This window comes from Bos javanicus, chromosome 4 (genome assembly GCF_032452875.1).
Source record: "Bos javanicus breed banteng chromosome 4, ARS-OSU_banteng_1.0, whole genome shotgun sequence".
NCBI classification, from domain to species: Eukaryota; Metazoa; Chordata; class Mammalia; order Artiodactyla; family Bovidae; genus Bos; species Bos javanicus.
This window is the reverse complement of record NC_083871.1, coordinates 13719439-13737117: the sequence shown is the minus strand read 5'-3', so window position 1 is coordinate 13737117 and position 17679 is coordinate 13719439. Positions and strand designations below refer to the sequence as shown.

The 17679-nt window shown below is 42.9% G+C and overlaps 1 protein-coding gene across 7 annotated transcripts in view; it reads right to left on the bottom strand.

Annotated features, from left to right (window-relative positions):
• The window catches only part of DYNC1I1 (dynein cytoplasmic 1 intermediate chain 1), a 379184-nt gene that overhangs the window by 281729 nt on the left and 79776 nt on the right, over window positions 1-17679 (bottom strand). For all 7 annotated transcript variants that reach the window (XM_061413501.1, XM_061413502.1, XM_061413499.1 and 4 more), the window contains one exon: window positions 2617-2732. In XM_061413501.1, coding sequence (XP_061269485.1) covers window positions 2617-2732 — 116 coding nt within the window. The remainder of the gene's footprint in view (window positions 1-2616; window positions 2733-17679) is intronic.

Here is a 17679-nt window from a genome sequence, read left to right as displayed (position 1 = left end):
GCAGGGAGGGAAGATCTAAACTTGTATTGAAAAACCAGTGTTCACGCAGACAACATTCCTAAATCTTTCCGCTTTAAATCATTCTCTGGACTGTTTCTCATAACAGGTCATTACGAGCACAAATTAAGAGAATGTTCATTATAGTACATAGTGGTGAAAAGAGGCTTAAGCCTGGGCAAGTCCACAGTACCTTCCCTTCCATTTTAAAGAGTAAAATGAGAACACGTCAAAAACTGAATGCATGAGAACTCCATTAGATGCAGAATAGATCAATGCTCTGAGATCACTGGTTTAAATACTGTTAAATTTTCCATAGTCGCATAATGACTTAAAAAATAATCAGCATTCCTTCATACACCATGGGCAGTAACGAGCTAAAATGGATCTTATGGGCACCACAGCTTTAAGTATTTTATCCATCCAAGAGCCTCACTGGGTCATAAAACTCAGTAGTTCATTGTTTCCTGACCCTGAACGGCTGCAGTCGCCATGAAACCGGTGCCATGGCCCAAACTCCCACACTGGAAGCCAACTCAAACCAGCCACGTGGAAGAGCCTCCCATTCTGCCTCTGTTGGCTCCCTTCACACTGCAGGTGAAAGGGGGTCGTGGGGCACCCCTGTCAGCTAGCGTCTGGACCACTCAGGTAGCCAGAGAATCATCTGAGGTGAGCGGACCATTGCTGAACTCAAATCCAAAGTTCTGCCCATCTAAACCTGCTGGGGATTGCTTCACTTCTACAGGGACAGTAGCTCACTTTGAGCTTAAATCTACATTGTGGAATTTGAACCACTGAAATGCCCATCACCATAAAAAACCTCTATGAGCCTTGTTAACAAAACAGAAAGAACTTCTGCCAAGAGCAGAGGAATAAATTCTTTCTTTCCTGCTGCTTGGACCACAGCATAATGAAGGGTCCCCAGCCCTCGCTGCAGTCATAAAACGGAAAGCCCAGCCTCCTTCTTTTGATGTGTTCCAGTTTAAAAGTTTAGAGTCGATGCCTTTTCATCCTTAATTTATCTTCCCTTGTAAATATTTCTGTACCACTTCCAATATCTAAAGTCTACACATTTCCAAAAAACAATTCATTCCTTCTCCAATGTCAATTGTAGAACTTCATGTTATGGGTCAAATTTGGGGCTAAATAAACATACCTCAGGCTACAGTTCTGCAAATACCTCTGGCAGCAAATTAACTCAAACAAATGTTTTGGTTGGGAGGTGAGGTTGTTTTTAATGATCTTGCTGATTTGCCTGGAGACCCAGGGATAGACTGGGTGAACTCCCAAAATCTTTCCCAACTTCGTATTTTCTGCCACGTTTAACGTACACGTCTTCGGTTCGTTGAAATAGTTGGTTTAATATTTCACCACCAGAGGGTGCTACTTGTTAGCTTCTAAAATGCATTTCATAATCACACCTGAAAAATGGAGGCCCTTCAGCCAAAGAATCGTCACCACACCAGCTGGCATTATCCAAGACAGGTTTTCAGAAGGCGTGTAGTGTGGGCAGCACTCTGCTTCAAGGAACCTGATTTCACTTGTCTGTTAATGTTATGGGTTTGAAAACCAAAACTGAAAAGCTCTGTAACTTGCACAAACCAAAGTTCACGGATTTGATACATGCTGTAAACCAAGCAGGCAATGCAAATCATGTTTCATTTTCATGGCTTTTGTATTTAGTACACAACAACAATGAACTCAGAAGGCTAACATCCTCTCCACTGCACAAGACAATAAAATAACAAAAGAGAATTTGCTCAGCTACGTACGACAGCAGTGCTATCCTCTATCAATGCAACCTCCACTTACGCATTTTAAGTGTATACATCTCCTGCTTCTGCTTTGGAGCAATTTCGCTTTGGTGTCATTATTCACTTCTAAGATGCCTTTTCATTGATTACCTTCAACTTCTCTTATCAGTGTATTTTTATGACGTACTGGGATTTGCTTTTTCCACTTGATGAATGTACAAAGGAGGCAGGGAAGTTCAATTCTCATTCCCCTCCATGGAGCTGGCATGTAAAGTCTTTAAACTGTGTTAAGAAACTCTTAGTATGTTGCCAGCTGAATTGGCAAAGCAAGTCAGGGGACAGAGAAGTTTTTCGGAAAAGCGCCGATTACAGTCAAGACTTTAGACCATATGGGTCATAAGCGCTCAACTCTACCACACAGCAAGAAAGCAGTTGTTTCGATACGTGGGCCTGGGTGTGGCTGGATTCCCAAACACTTTACGTCGAGGAGTGGGTGGGGTTTATAGTTTGCTGACACCTGTAAATGATGAGTCTAACGTACACACACTCTTACCAATAAAATTTGGAGAAGTTTCTATTACATTTTCCCTTGGAGATGTTCCCTGGCCTCACATAGTGTTGACAAAGTGTGACCTTCCTAAGTGAGCCATGTGAAAGTTCACGATCCCCCTGGAGGAGTACCACTGGGCTTCCTCTCTGTCGTTTCCAAAACCAGAGCCCAAAGAGACTTCAGCTTTTGGTGTGTCATTATATTTGTGTCCTGTGAAGATGTCTTACGGTAAGATACAAGATCAACAAGAGGGATGGGGCTCCCTGGCCATTTCCCCAGAGATCACACGGAAAGTAAACAAAAGACGTCACTCACCTTCAGACTGATGTGTGGCCAGAGGAGTCTGGGTCTCCTTGGAGTAGGACACTACCTCCCTGGGCAGGAAATCCACTTGGGTGATCTTCGACACGCCCAGCTTATGCAGTCTCCGTCTGGAAGTAACGAAGTACAAAGACTTAGAGACGGAAGGCATTCCTCGCAGAAGATCTATCAGGCATAAAACAAATGTCTAAAATAAATAAACCCCAAACATCCACAGCTTCTCAGCGCAAGGAGCAGCGTCGTGAAGTAGAACCGGGCCTGGCCTGGAAGTCTGGACACTTGGTTTTGGCCACTTTGCCTCTGTGTTGCTGGGTGGTGTTACGTGCCCCCTCAGACTGACCCTCAGCTTTTCTATCTGCAAAACTGGATCTTCTCCAGTTCAAACGAGGCCCTCCTTCCACTCTGAGCAAATCTGATTTTTCTCGGTTAAAGGAAGTTTTCATTTGTAATACAGTGTTCTAGTCTCTTAGGCAAGAGGGACAAAAGAAAACTAACACTTCTCAAATCTGAAGGGAAAAGAGAGGACTGCTGCGTGGAGAAAATATTCTCTACGATAGTAATGAGAGGATGATATTCCAAGGGGGAGCATAACAGCTCCCATTTCTCCAGAAAAGGAGCTAATACAGAGCAGTGCATGGATTTGTTTGAAGGCACGCTGACATGCCACAGAAGAGTGAACAGGGCATTGGGCTGAGAATGGTCCAGTTTTAGTTCAGAACTGCCAAATGAGCTGTGAGCATGTGACAAATCCTTTCTGAATATTTGTGGAGCATGTGAAGTGTTTTCAGATGTCTTTCACATACGTCAGCTGTCTTCACGACCCTTCTACGAAACGTCTGGGCATATTATCACCATCTCCATTTTATAGATGAGGAACGTGAGAGTCAGGAGGAGACATGCCCAAACATATGCGACTCATAAATGGCAGAACCGGGGCTAAAATGATGCTGGTCTGAGCCCTGGTGCAGTGCTGTTGCCACCAAGTCAAACTCCTAGCTGAGGCTCTTAACGGTCAGTTCTGAGTTACCCCTCGTATCCAAAGTGCCTCCTGCGTCACCCAGGAAACATCTCCTCGTGGGGGCAGTAGAGTCTCGTGGTTAAGCACACAGACTATCCCACCGCTTGACAGTTATGTGCGTGAGCTTGCATAAGTTACCCAATCTCTCTATGCCTCAGTTTCCTCATCTGTAAAATGGAGACATCACCATTGCTTAGCACTAGGATTATTACGGATAATGTATATGTGCCACATACCTACAATGCATATGCCACATATGTATTATATACACATACATACGTAACAATTTACACACATTTATATTTTAAAATAGTTTCTGAAACGTTATTTTAATACATAGATTAGTATCAGTATTGGACATGTTTTACTATATTGCTTTAACATTTCCAGGAAATAGAGTATATGTGTGTCTCTCTGATAGAGGAAGAAAAGTTACTTAACCATTTAGCCAAAAATCCATATTTCCTAGCTTTCTAGAATCAATAGCAGCTCACCTTATTCATATTATTTTTTGAATTATTACTAGCAATGGTACAGATTCACTGTATTTTTTCAGTAGATAGTAATAAACTGAAAGAAAATGCATACCATAGCTAGGAATTTCCATGTACAATTTCCCAAACACAAATTTCTTCTTTTTTATGAATTACTAAAATAATTGAGGTGAAACCTAAGATGAGCACATAGTAGACACAAATAAAGGCTAGTTTAGAGAAAAAGCCGCACTGGTCACCTTTGCAGCCCCACTGAGCACGACTGTAGCCCCACTAAGCTCCACACAGGCCTCGGCCACGTGGCCTCACTCACTCGGATGTCTGGACCACATAGTGTGCAGGAGGGTGAGGCTGGGGACCCAGCACTCCCTGGCAACCTTCTCATCCAGAACACACAAAATATACTGGAAACAAAATCACCAAGCAAGGTAAAAAGCTCAAGGTTTCAGAGTAAGAAATTCAGGTATTATTTTAAATCCTCCTTGGGTCAGAGAAGTGTGCTTTTCTTCCTGAAATGGGTCTTTCTTGCAGCATCTGAAGAAGAAAACAGAACTAGACACCACAGGACTGCCTGAGGCAAAGCCCCTCCTGCTGTTTAAGAGCCTAGAGCATCTTTCTGAGGCCCCAGAGAAGTCCATCTTCATCTAGGCAAAGAGATGGAAAGGAAACATGGGCTGGCAGTGTACCCTGACGCCTTTGAATCAGGGTCCCACCTGGCATGGAAAGGTCACCCTAGGGTTTAGACTTCCACGGGCATCTGTGAGGCCCAAAGGTCCCCACAAAATCCAAGAGGAGATACTTATACCTGCAGCCAGGAATTCCAGCGCATCTGGCTAATAAGACGCAAGCAAAAGCTGTAGGTCTGCCTTGTTGGGTATAGCCCAGCCATAGGCTCTGGGCAAGAAGCTGATCTGCAATTTGATAATCCACCATGGATTATCTGCAGCATATCATAATCGTTAAGTCACGTGTTCAGATAGAAACTGGGTTCAAATCCTCGCTTTGTCACTTACCAGCCAAATGGTGCATAAAAGCTCTAGACAAGTGACAAACCCCTCTAGGGCTCATGTTTCTCATCTATAAAATGGGTACATGTCACTGCATGATTGTGAAGATTAAATGTAGCTAATACTTGTAAAGGACTTAATTTAGTGCCTGGCACTTACATAGTAGGTGGCTTTACTTTTATTTTTCTGACTGATTATAATATGCTTTCTATTTCAAAAAACAGAGACTGCAGATTTATGAATGCTCAAAGTTGATTTTCTAAATAGAAGATTTGAAAATTATCTCTGACAGTAAAACATAAGCCTCACACTCTTTCTTTTCACAGGTACTTGGGTAGGTCTTGGCTACTTGAGAGAGTCCACTTGGTTTTCTTCTAACTAAAAGTTATCATTACCATGAAAACTGTTTTCAAAACAGCTTGAAACGGTATGAGTACCACACAACTGTTCCCAGCTCTAGCCATTCCTGAACATCTGGCCAGAAGGTGGCACCCTTCCGTGGCAAAGACCTTCCGCTTAGGAGTGTTCTTCAGCTGTGTCCGCACCTCTGGGTCTCTCCTGGGCCAGCCTTAGGGTCCGTATGTCTCAGCTGATGCAAAAGCTACCTGTGCATACAACCCTGTGATAGAGACTTTCAGCTTCCCTAAAATACTTCTACAATTCCATCCTCTGACAAAACTATCATATAACTATGTCTACAAGATGAAATATATAGTATTTTCCTTAAAATTACATATACAGTGCATTGTATGTCTTACTTTTGTTCAAAGTCTTACCAGCCCCTAATTCTTTTATTTCTAGGTACAAATTAAACTACTCAGCAAAGGAGGGGGTGGGGAACCACATTGTAGAATTAATGCTACTATAATTTCTTTCCTTCTAATTAGGCTCTAAGTTGCATGTGGGCTCTGGGAGACCTTTGCTGCTGTCCCTCCACCCCTCCTTCAAAGCTCATGCCTTTGCCCCCCACACTTCCACCAGAGCCCTGCTGCCTGTCAGTACCTTATTTTCATGTCTGACTTGACTGCAGACTTTCTTATTTATCCCTGGCTAATTTATCTCACTGCCCAGGGGCTTAGGTCCGTGTCAGATACAGAGCTGGCATGGAATAAATGTTTGAGGAAGAAAGAAGGAAGAAGAGACTAGAAAAAGGAGAAGGAAGGCATGATGTAAAAGGAAAACTGAGAATTCAATTAGCTAGGCTGTGGTGGACACGGCATTAATACTAAATTATAGGGTCCAGCAGCCTGTGTTTCAGTCACTCCGACACCCCTGCCAGTGATCACGATTCTGACTAAAGGCTGAGCAGCACTGATTCAGAAATATTAGAGTGTAGACACAGAGGCTTCATTGTTTCCAGATTCCCTTGGGGCTCTCCATCTTCAAGGATGAGGCTTCAGTCCCACAGAGCAGGGATGGGATCTCTGGACCAAGCTTGTCAAGTGCTCTGAGACAGGCAAAGGTGAGCAAAGATGAGTGAGGGGGCAAGAGGATAAGTGTCAGACGAAGGAGACGGCAGCACACGAAGCATGAAGTGCCTGATGCTGAGGCAGGAGCCCGCGGGCCTCTGGCCAGACCCCTGGCATTTGTCAAGTAAAGTAAAATGCAAGCTTTGCCCTCACCCAGACACTCCAAGGTCAAAGCTAGTGGTAAAAGCTGAGTTCTGCTAAAGCAAAGAGATAGGGTCATTCCTGAGGTCAAGGAAGACTTCCCTGTCTGCACACAGGAACAAAGGCTTCTTGGGGGTCATAAAGGGAGGGGGTCCCGCCCCATAATAAGTATGGACACGCACCCTCAGGCCTCTGCAGTGGGATCCATCCTAGCAAAACGTTGTGTATGCATCTTGGGGAGGATTCATGGACCAGTCAGGTGTGAAGAAAGAAACAAGATAATTGGCCAAAGGGAAGCAAAGACCTAGAAGGGCTTTCCTGTATGAGTGATTTATGTCGCCTCTATGCTGCTCCTCACCCAGGATGCCCCTGCTCCTCTGGGAGTGTGGTCTGCCTAGTGTCTGCCTGCGCTCCTCCTCATTAGAGAAGATGCCCACACCCTTTCCCTTGAGTGTGTATCTCTGCCCTGCTTCTGAGTGAGATAGCTGTTGTCCTGTGTGCTCTCCCATACACTGTGCTGTGTCTCTAGCAATAAACTTTGTACCTGCTTTTAGTTTTTGCCCCCTTGAAACATTCTTGCTTTCAAACAGGGGCAAGAGCCAGAGCTACTTCGCGTCTAGCTTCTAGCCCCTGGTGGTTGAGTGGCTAGGATTCTTGGTTTCCATCCAGGTTGTGCTGTGTTCGGCTGTGCTTAGACGCTCAGTTGTGTTCACCTCTTTCCAACCCCATGGACTGCAGCTCTCCAGGCTCCTCTGTCCATGGGGATTCTCCAGGCAAGAATCCTGGAGTGGGTTGCCATGCCCTCCTCCAGGGGATCTTCCCAACTCAGGGATTGAAGCCAGGTCTCCCACATTCCAGGCAGATTCTTGACCATCTGAGCCACCAAGGAACCCCTCCATCCAGGTTACCCAGGTTTAATTCCTGGGCAGAGAACTAAAAGATCTTTCTTCGTGACCACTCACCGCTCTCCCTCTAGGATCAACACAAGGGTCTACACTAGATCTAAAACTATGATGTCAGGCAGGGGATCCCAGAGACGCTGGGCAATGAAACCACAGATCCCTTACTCACTGACTTGGCCTGATCCTAAAGTGACATGGGCCCATACCTCCCTGGGCGAGGGCTGAACTCCCCACTGCCAACCCTGGAAACTTCCTCTCCAACTGGTCCTGTTGACTTGGCTGAGCAAGCTGGCTGAGCAAAGCCATACTGCACCAGAGTTGAAATGTTTCTTCAGAAAATAAAAATTGGGTCTTGACAAAGCATAAAAATGGAAACTATGTGAAGTTTGAGAAGATTATCTGCCAGGCCTGAGGGTGCTGAAATTTCCAGTCCACCACTAGCAGAGTCTAACCCACCCAGGTTTGTCCATTTGCCCTCAGGTGGCTCAATGGTAAAGAATCTGCCTACAGTGCAGGAGATGTGGGTTCAATCCCTGGGTCAGGAAGATCCCCTGGAAGAGGAAATGGCAACCCACTCCAGAATTCTTGCCTGGGAAATTCCATGGGCAGTGGAGCCCAACGGCCTACAGTCCATAGGGTCACAAAGAGTTGGACATGCCTGAACATGCATGCTTGCTTATCTTAGACATGTGCATCACAAGAGGAAAATGACTCCCTTGCCTAAATCATTGTGCCCATTTCCCTTTCTGGTTCACTTGTCTTGTCTTTGCCTATCCACCCACCATAAGGGTAGCATGACTTTCCTAGCTACTTGCAAAGTTTCATTATCCAAGCACGATGAAGCCCAAAGTGTGACTTTATCAGGGTCTATGATGTCTACGAAAGTAGAAGAAAGTTGGAGTTATGCAGACTTACTCCCAAAGAAAAGGCTGAGAAACAAGCACACAGCTATAAACTCTGTGGCTCTTCTCCCATTTCAAACATGAAGGAGAGTTTAAGAGAAACCTTACTGATATTTTAAAATGCAGTTAGTACTTTAGACGTTACTTTTAATAGTACAAAGAAGAAATACTTGCAAAGCACAGAGTTATCTACCAAAGTGGGATACCTTGGTTTTGTCCCTGTTTTTAAAAAGGCCTATATTCTGTTCAAAGCCATGAACAAGAGAACTTCAGCTTCTGAAGTCACTGCATCTGTGACCTGGAAGTATGGAGGCAGTTGTGCTGTGCTAAAAGTGTGGAAGTGCTAAAAAAAAAAAAAAAAAGATTTCCAAGAAACTACTGTCAAGGTGCCTCTAAGAATTAAATAGGAAAATTATTTTGACATGACACAGATGTGGGTGGTGGGGGCTGGTTTGGGATGGCATGGATCAAAAAGCACAGCTCTTTGATCAGAGAATTAAGATCAAGGCTGTCTTAATCTTTTTATTGAAATAAAATTTACATACTATAAATATTCCCTTTAAAGTATACAACTGAGTGGTTTTAGCATATTCAGAAACTTACATAACCTCACATGTGGACTTGCATAGACTTCTCCTTACCTCCCAGAGAAATCTTGTATTCACTGAAATACAGGAGTCTCCCCTCCTCCAGCCCCTGGAAACCACTAATCTACTTCTGTTTACTTTCATATAAATGGAATGTCACAGTATGTGGCCTTCTGTGTCTCATTTCTTTCACGTAGGTTAATGTAAATCAGTCCTAAAGGAAATGAACCCTGAATATTCATCGGAAGGACTGATGATGAAGCTGCAGTACTGTGGCCACCTGAAGCAGAGAGCTGACTCATTGGAAAAGACTCTGATGCTGGGGAAGACTGAAGGGAGGAGGAGAGGAGGGTGACAGAGGAGATGGTGGGATGGCATCACTGATTCAATGGACATGAGTCTGAGCAAACTCCAGGAGACAGTGAAAGACAGGGGAGCCTGGCGTGCTGCAGTCCCTGAGGTCGCAGAGAGTCAGACACGAAAGAGCAATGGAACAATAACAACGTTATCTCATGTATCAGAATGTCATCCCGTTTTGTTTATAAGCAATATCCCATTGTATGCATACACCACATTCATTTTAATCCACTCATCAGGTGGTGGACATTTGGGTTGCTTCCATTTCTATTATTAACTATGCTGCTATGAACATTTTTGTACAAGGTTTTGTGTAAGTGTATGGTTTCAATTCCCTTGAAAATGAATTTTCTTTGAATTGGTATGTATATGGAATTGTATGTATATGTATATGGTATATATGGAATTGCTATGTTATATGATAATTCCAAAGAGTCGAACATGACTGAGCGACTAACACTTTCACTTATAGTAACTCTATGTCTAAATTGTTGATGAACTGCCAAACTGTTTTCCAAAGTGGTTATACATTTTACATTCTCATTAGCAGTATACAAAGATTCCAATTTCTCTATATCCCTGTCAACCATTATTATTATCTGTCTTTTTCATTATAGCCATCCTAGTTTCTGTGAAGTAGTATCTCACTGGAGTTTTGCTTTTAATTTCCCTGATGGATAATAATGTTCAGCATTATTTCCATGTGCTTATTGACCATCGATATATCTTCTTTCAAGAAATGCCTATTTAAATTCTTATCCCATTTTAAAACTGGGTTGTCTTTTTATTGTGGAGTTGCAAAAGATTTTTATATATTCTGGATATTGCTCAAACTATTGCACAATTGCACTCATCTCACATGCTAATAAAGTAATGCTCAAAATTCTCCAAGCCAGGCTTCAACAGTATGTGAACCATGAACTTCCAGATGTTCAAGCTGGATTTAGAAAAGGCAGAGGAACCAGAGATCAAATTGTCAACATTCGTTGGATCATAGAAAAAGCAAGAGAATTCCAGAAAAACATCTACTTCTGCTTTATTGACTATGCCAAAGCCTTTGACTGTGTGGATCACAACAAACTGTGGAAAATTCTTAAGAAGATGGGAATACCAGACCACCTGACCTGCTTCTTGAGAAATCTGTATACAGGTCAGGAAGCAACAGTTAGAACTGGACATGGAACAACAGACTGGTTCCAAATTGGGAAAGGAGTATGTCAAGGCTGTATATTGTCACCCTGCTTATTTAACTTATATGCAGAGTACATCATGAGAAACACTGGGCTGGAAGAAGCACAAACTGGAATCAAGGTTGTTGGGAGAAATATCAATAAACTTAGATATGCAAATGACACCATCCTTATGGCAGAAAGTGAAGAGAAACTAAAAAGCCTCTTGATGAAAGTGAAAGAGGAAAGTGAAAAAGTTGGCTTAAAATTCAACATTCAGAAAACAAAGATCGTGGCATCTGGTCCCATCACTTCATGGAAGATAGATGGGGAAACAGTGGAAACAGAGACAGACTTTATTTTTGGGGCTCCAAAATCACTGCAGATGGTGATTGCAGCCATGAAATTAAAAGACGCTCGCTCCTTGGAAGAAAAGTTATCACCAACCTAGACAGTATATTAAAAAGCAGAGCCATTACTTTGTCAACAAAGGTCTGTCTAATCAAAGCTATGGTTTTTCCAGTAGTCATGTAAGGATGTGTGAGTTGGACTATAAAGAAGGCTGAGCACCAAAGAATTGATGCTTTTGAACTGTGGTGTTGGAGAAGACTCTTGAGAGTATCTTGGACAGCAAGGAGATCCAACCAGTCTATCCTAAAGGAAATCAGTCCTGAATATTCACTGAAAGGACTGATATTGAAGCTGAAACTCAGCTTTGGCCACCTGATGTGAAGAACTGAATCATTTGAAAAGACCCTGATGCTGGGAAAGGTTGAGGGTGGGAGAAGCAGATGACGGAGGATGGGATGATTGGATGTCATCACCGACTCAATGGACATGAGTTTGAGTAAACTCTGGGAGTTGGTGATGGCCAGGGAAGCCTGGCGTGCTGCAGTCCATGGGGTCGCAGAGCCAGACACAGCTGAGTGACTGAACTGAACTGTATGCCCTGTTGCTCAGTCATGACCAATCTTTTGTGACCCCCTGGTCTGCAGCCTGTCAGGCTCCTCTGTCCATGGGATTCTAAAGGCAAGAATACTGGAGTGGGTTGCCATTTCCTCCTCCAGGGGATCTTCCCGACCCAGGGATGGAACCCATGTCTTCTGCACCTCCTGCACTGGCAGATGGATTCTTGCAAGTGGTACCACCTGGGAAGCCCTTACCAGATGTATTATTTGTAAATATTTAATCCCATTCTGTGGGTTGCCTTCTCACTTTCCTAATGATGCCTTTTGAAGAACAAAAGTTTTAAATTGTAATGACGTTCATTTATTTTTCTCATTAGCTGCTAGTGCCTTTTGTGAATCTAAGAAACCACTGCCCAATCCAAGGTCACAAAGGCTTACAACTCTACTTTCTCCTAAGAGTTGTATAGTTTTAGCTCTCACATTTAGGTCTCTGGTGTGTTTTGAATCCATTTGGCATATATGTGAAGTAGGGGCTCAGCTTCATGCTTCTGGATATCTAGATTGGATATCCAGTTCTGGATATCCGGTTGACTCATGCTTAATTTTTCTTAATGCTCAGTGGCAAGATTGTACAGGGGAGCAGAGGAAGGTTTTGCCATGAATATTGATCCCTGTTGATGCCCATGGGCCTCAAGCACTGGCCAACTCTGACTATATGAGGACAAGATTCAAGAGGAGGGACTTCATCACCTGAGAGCTTTCCAGGGATCCTGAAGGCCTTCAGAACACTGAGCACATCATTCATCCCTATCATTAGCATCACCGAGTTCTTCCTGAATCAGTTAGATACAATTCAACTCTTTTTGATACTCTTATTTCAGACCAAGTAAATCAGATGCAGCAAACCTGATGTCCTGCATTTCATACTCAAGGTAAATGAAGGAAACTGCACTGATATTACAATACTATCTACTGGACTCAAAAAAGGGAACCCGGTAATATTGGAGATCTGGTTCCACACTGCTACAAGTATTAAGCAAGAAGGCTACTGTAGGAATTTCACAGATGATATCAGCTAATCTTCAAAGATGCACTTACATCAGAGTTGATGATTCAGTTTCTGACCCATCAGCAATACTGAAAGTAGACAAGACTCACATTAGTAGACTTTTTTTTTAATGTCACAGTACAAGAGGCTATGTGAAGGTACAGAAAAGCCACAGTAAGAATATACCAAGCATCTAAGAAACAGTTCAAACTTTACAAATTGTGAGTCACAGAAGACTCTCTATAATGGGCCTGCGAGTAGCAGTCTCAGAGTGTCCAGGGACTGGAAATTATAAAGTTGAGGATATACTGGTTAAAGCTGGTGGCAGGAGTGTGGGCAGCAGATAAAGTGGCAGAGTCTTGGATCGGAAGCCAGTGTGCAGCACTCAGCAGCCAGAAAATAAAAGGGGTCACTGTACTGACAGGCAGTCTCTGGAGCAGGGAAGAAACCTGGAAGTCAAGCACACAACTCAAGAGGATGTTCCCAGAGATAAGGAGCTATTTGGCCAGATGCCAAGGCAGATCAAGGCCAGGGAATGAAAGAACGTCTACACTGGTTCCAGACTCAACCCTGCTGGGTTTTCATCCATGCTTGTTTGCATGTGAGTGTTTCATCCCCAGCAGACACGAACGGTGCTGCCAGTGACCTTGTCTCCTAGTGCTCCTTGTAAAATTTCTTGAGGTTTCTCAAAAAAGAGGCCCTTAAGATAGTGAGAGTGATGATGGTGCCACTTTCTGCTTTGTCCAAAAATGGTATGTGGGCACCTACACTGTCCTTGACAACTGGCACAGGAACTCTTTAAGCCAACATCATTATCAGCAACCACACACCATTTCTGAGGCACAGAACCAGGCCAGCTCCTTGCAATACAGAGGACAAGGAGACTAAACAAACAACCCAAAAAACACATAAGAATGAAAGGTAACAGAATAAGAGCCAACATGAGCGACTGACATTATAAGTGGGACAGGAGAGTACAACAGGCAGATTACTATTCGTTTGGGTAAATGAAACAAGTTTCACTGAGAACTGAAGGCCTGATGTAAGTCTTGAAGGAGAGGTAAGAGTCAAGTAAAAAGGAATGAGGTGGTGTTCTAGGGAGCAGATCCCTAGAACAAGATCTAAAGACTGAATTCACATTTGACGCCTGGGAGACCAGGTTTTCAGAACAGAAGACTTAGTTGAGTAGCAGCAGAAGATAAATTTAGAGAGCAGCACTTCAGTTCAGTTCAGTTCAGTTACTCAGTTGTGTCCGACTCTTTGTGACTCCATCAACCGCAGCACGCCAGGCCTCCCTGTCTATCACCAACTCCTGGAGTTCACCCAAATTCATGTGCATCAAGTCGGTGATGCCATCCAGCCATCTCATCCTCTGTCATCCCCTTCTCCTCCTGCCCCCAATCCCTCCCAGCATCAGAGTCTTTTCCAATGAGTTAACTCTTTGCATGAGGTGGCCAAAGTATTGGAGTTTCAGCTTCAGCATCAGTCCCTCCAATGAACACCCAGGACTGATCTCCTTTAGGATGGACTGGTTGGATCTCCAAGGGACTCTCAAGAGTCTTCTCCAACACCACAGTTCAAAAGCATCAATTCTTCGGCACTCAGCTTTCTTCACAATCCAGCTCTCACATCCATATATGACCACTGGAAAAACCATAGCCTTGACTAGACGGACCTTTGTTGGCAAAGTGATGTCTCTGCTTTTCAGTATGCTATCTAGGTTGGTCAGAGAGTAGCACTAAGGCCAGATAATTTGCGGGCTTTAAATCTCAGGCTAAAGAACTTGAACTTTACATTGTAGACAATGAAGAATTATTGAAAGTTACTAAAAAATGACAGCTTCAAGGCGACATTTAAAAATGCAGCAACTATGTGAAGAGGGCTTCCCAAGTGGCGCAGTGGTCGAGAATCTGCCTGCCAATGCAGTAGACACAGGAGATGCAGGTTTAATCCCTGGGTTGGGAATATGCCCTCAAGGAGGAAATGGCAACCCACTCCAGTATTCTTGCCTGGGAAATCCCCTAGACAGAGGAGGCTGGTGGGCTACAGTCCAGAGGGTCATAAAGAGTCAGACAGGGCTGAGCACACATGTAACCTATGTGAAGAACAGAGTCTGAATCTCCCTCTTGGACAAATGAGCGACCAGGCTGGAGGGGGCGGTGGGGCTAGTAAGCTAAGTGTAAAGGAAAGGGGGATTGAAAAAGGACCTTCCAACAGACAATGGGTGGCTTCAGTAACCAGAGAGCCCAGATGAAGCATTAATTCAAAGGAGGGCAGCCAGAGGCGTGAATCCTGGAGCTGCAACCCTCAGTGTAGACAATGTGGAGATGAGGTCCAGGGTGATGAGAAAGCGCTGAGGGCTGCTGCCACTGGGAACAGGAAGGATAGGCTGTAGACGGTGATGCTGGAAAAGAATTAAGGCAATTCACTTGGTACAGAGGGTGAAAGAAAAGGAATAAACTGGAGACTATGTCAAGCCTTCACGCCTTATGGGAAGAAAGTAAGTAGTGCAACTGGAAGACACTGGGGAATCCAGAGAAAGATCTGCTTTGGGATACAAATGAGTACCTCAGTGGGTGAGTTTATGAGTGAGGAGTTTTCCAACTATCTGAAGCTTAAGACCAAAGCTATGAAAAAAAGAGAAAGGAGAAAATGTGGTCCTGGCAGCCACCCACCTAGAGGCACATAAGAAAATGCTGCATCCATAGGAGATAAGCGCCGAGAGCACTAAGAGCACAGAAACTCATGAAATATGAAAGAAGTTGTTAAAAATGACAAAAGGTCAGCTTGTTTTCCTAACACTGTGTACTGGTATCATAAGGTGCGTGACGTCTCCAGGACTTGCTCCGAGAGTTGTGAATGGGACTTCACACAGAGGGAAGGTGGAGATGGGGTACCCAGCATCGCGGCCCCCCACACGCAGTGCATCCTCTGTGTTCAGAGTGGGTGTTCTTCTCCCAGGGCTGGGAAGCAGCTCGATGGTTGACCTCAAGAAGGATCGGTTTCCGCTATCTATGTTCACATTCAAAAAATCATTCCAGGAAGTATTTAGTTCATTTCCATAATATTTGCTTCTTACTGTGCAGAGATATTGGCTTGGCAGCCAAATTATTTCTCCTCAACAGAAGCAAATGTCAAGTCTGGTTCAGTCAACAGGCACAGTTAAACGGTCTGCCTTCAACTTCACCACACAAGTAAACCTTGCAAATTCCCAGGATGGGAAAAAAGTCAAAATAGTCATGGTTATACAGAGCTTGGCAATACTGGTGGGAGTTGTGCTATCAAGTAGCCACTTTATAAAGGAAATTGAAAGTTTAGATTTATAAGATCAGAAGGTATGAAAATGTATTCTCTCCAATATTGCATATAAATGACAACAATGATATAAAAATTTTACAGACTGTCCTTTAATTGACTTAATATTTATGAACAACCTTCTGTAGAAGTTGTAATGTAAAGCTATTAAAATTATAGAAATCTTCAAGTCACTGAGTACCAAAGGGTAAGGATACATCCTTCCCAACTGACCATATTAATTTTTCTGAAACGGAATAAAAGAGGAATATTATTTTATGAAAATCCAGTTGTGAGCACAGAACAGAAAATATCCTATAATTGCTTACTCGGGGTTCTTGAGGGCAGAGAACAAAGACCAGCAGGTAACAACTTCTCAAGAAATGTTTGAGGACTTTGTAAACAAAGTACTTTTTCCCTCTCTTGTGCCAAAATTTTGACTGGATCTGTTAAAAATCAATTTATCAAAGTTTTTCATGGGTCAGAATTCGTTGTATATTTAAAGATTCTGAAATGCCTTTTACTATTACCTTTTGATACACACGCACACCCCTCCCAAGCTGCTGTTCCGTATTCCAGTTTCTCTAGAAAGTATGATTAGGTATTACTGAAAAGGCAGAGACTGTCAGCTGGATCAAGAATACAACCCATATCATTCTCAAGAAAATTCCAGGTACTGTCATGTGGGAAACCTTAAAAATTAATTCAGAGATTTAAACATAATGCAAAGTAATTTCTGACAAACTACGGAGAATAAGCCTAACGAGGGTACTTCATCAAAAGCTAATGAGGTTATTACTATTCTGCTAGGCAAATGAAAAGTAACTTTAAAACATGAAAAGATCTCTAGAACTGGCAGGTGACATCTTCTCAAACACCTCCCACCATCTTGAAGGATATGTGTTTTTCTGGTGCCGTTACAGAGCTGGTTTAAATTCTGTTCTTAACAGAGGGATCACTCTGTTTCACCACAGCAGTTTGAGATGGTGCCTGGTGGATTCCGGAGTAATATTCACTCTCTCTTTCAGCAGAAAAGAGAGGTGAAAGAGAAGGTTGAGAGAAGAGGTCACCACCTTCTAACAAAGTCTCCCAAGGACTGGAGGACTCTTTAAGTTCCTCTTTGAGGTAAGGAGCAACCAAATCCTTCACAGCCTCAGTTTTTTCTCATGTCACTTTGATTCCAAATATCTCAAAAATCCTACTAAGAGTTTAATCCACTAAGACACAGAGGAAATATAATTGTGAGGCTTCAATAAAATCAGAAGCCACTATATATTCCTATATATTAAGCCTAACAATATAGGGCAAAGGGCAACAAAACACCCTTGTTCCTCATCGATTTCTACTCCTCATTGAGAATCTCTGCCTCCCTCTCTCCACTGCACCCCTTATGTTGACGCAACACATCTCCCTAAAGACCATCAATCTCACGGTGGAATTTGACCTAAGGTCCCTTCATAAGACAACAAAGAGACATTTAAAACACAATCCCTCCCTCAAAGTTGTCCAAATTTCAATGCATTTACTCACCTGCCAGTCAGTATAAACTTTTAGATCCTATGATCTTTTAACTTACTCTTTTTATCCTATTATTTCGTTTTTTACTTTGACCATCTTCAATTCACTTAAATATTATAGTTATATTATAGTATTTATTATATTTTATATATTATATCACAATAATTTATATCATTAAAACATTAAATTATAATGTTTATATTATTAAAATATAATATTCATTATATTATATAATTATACTTT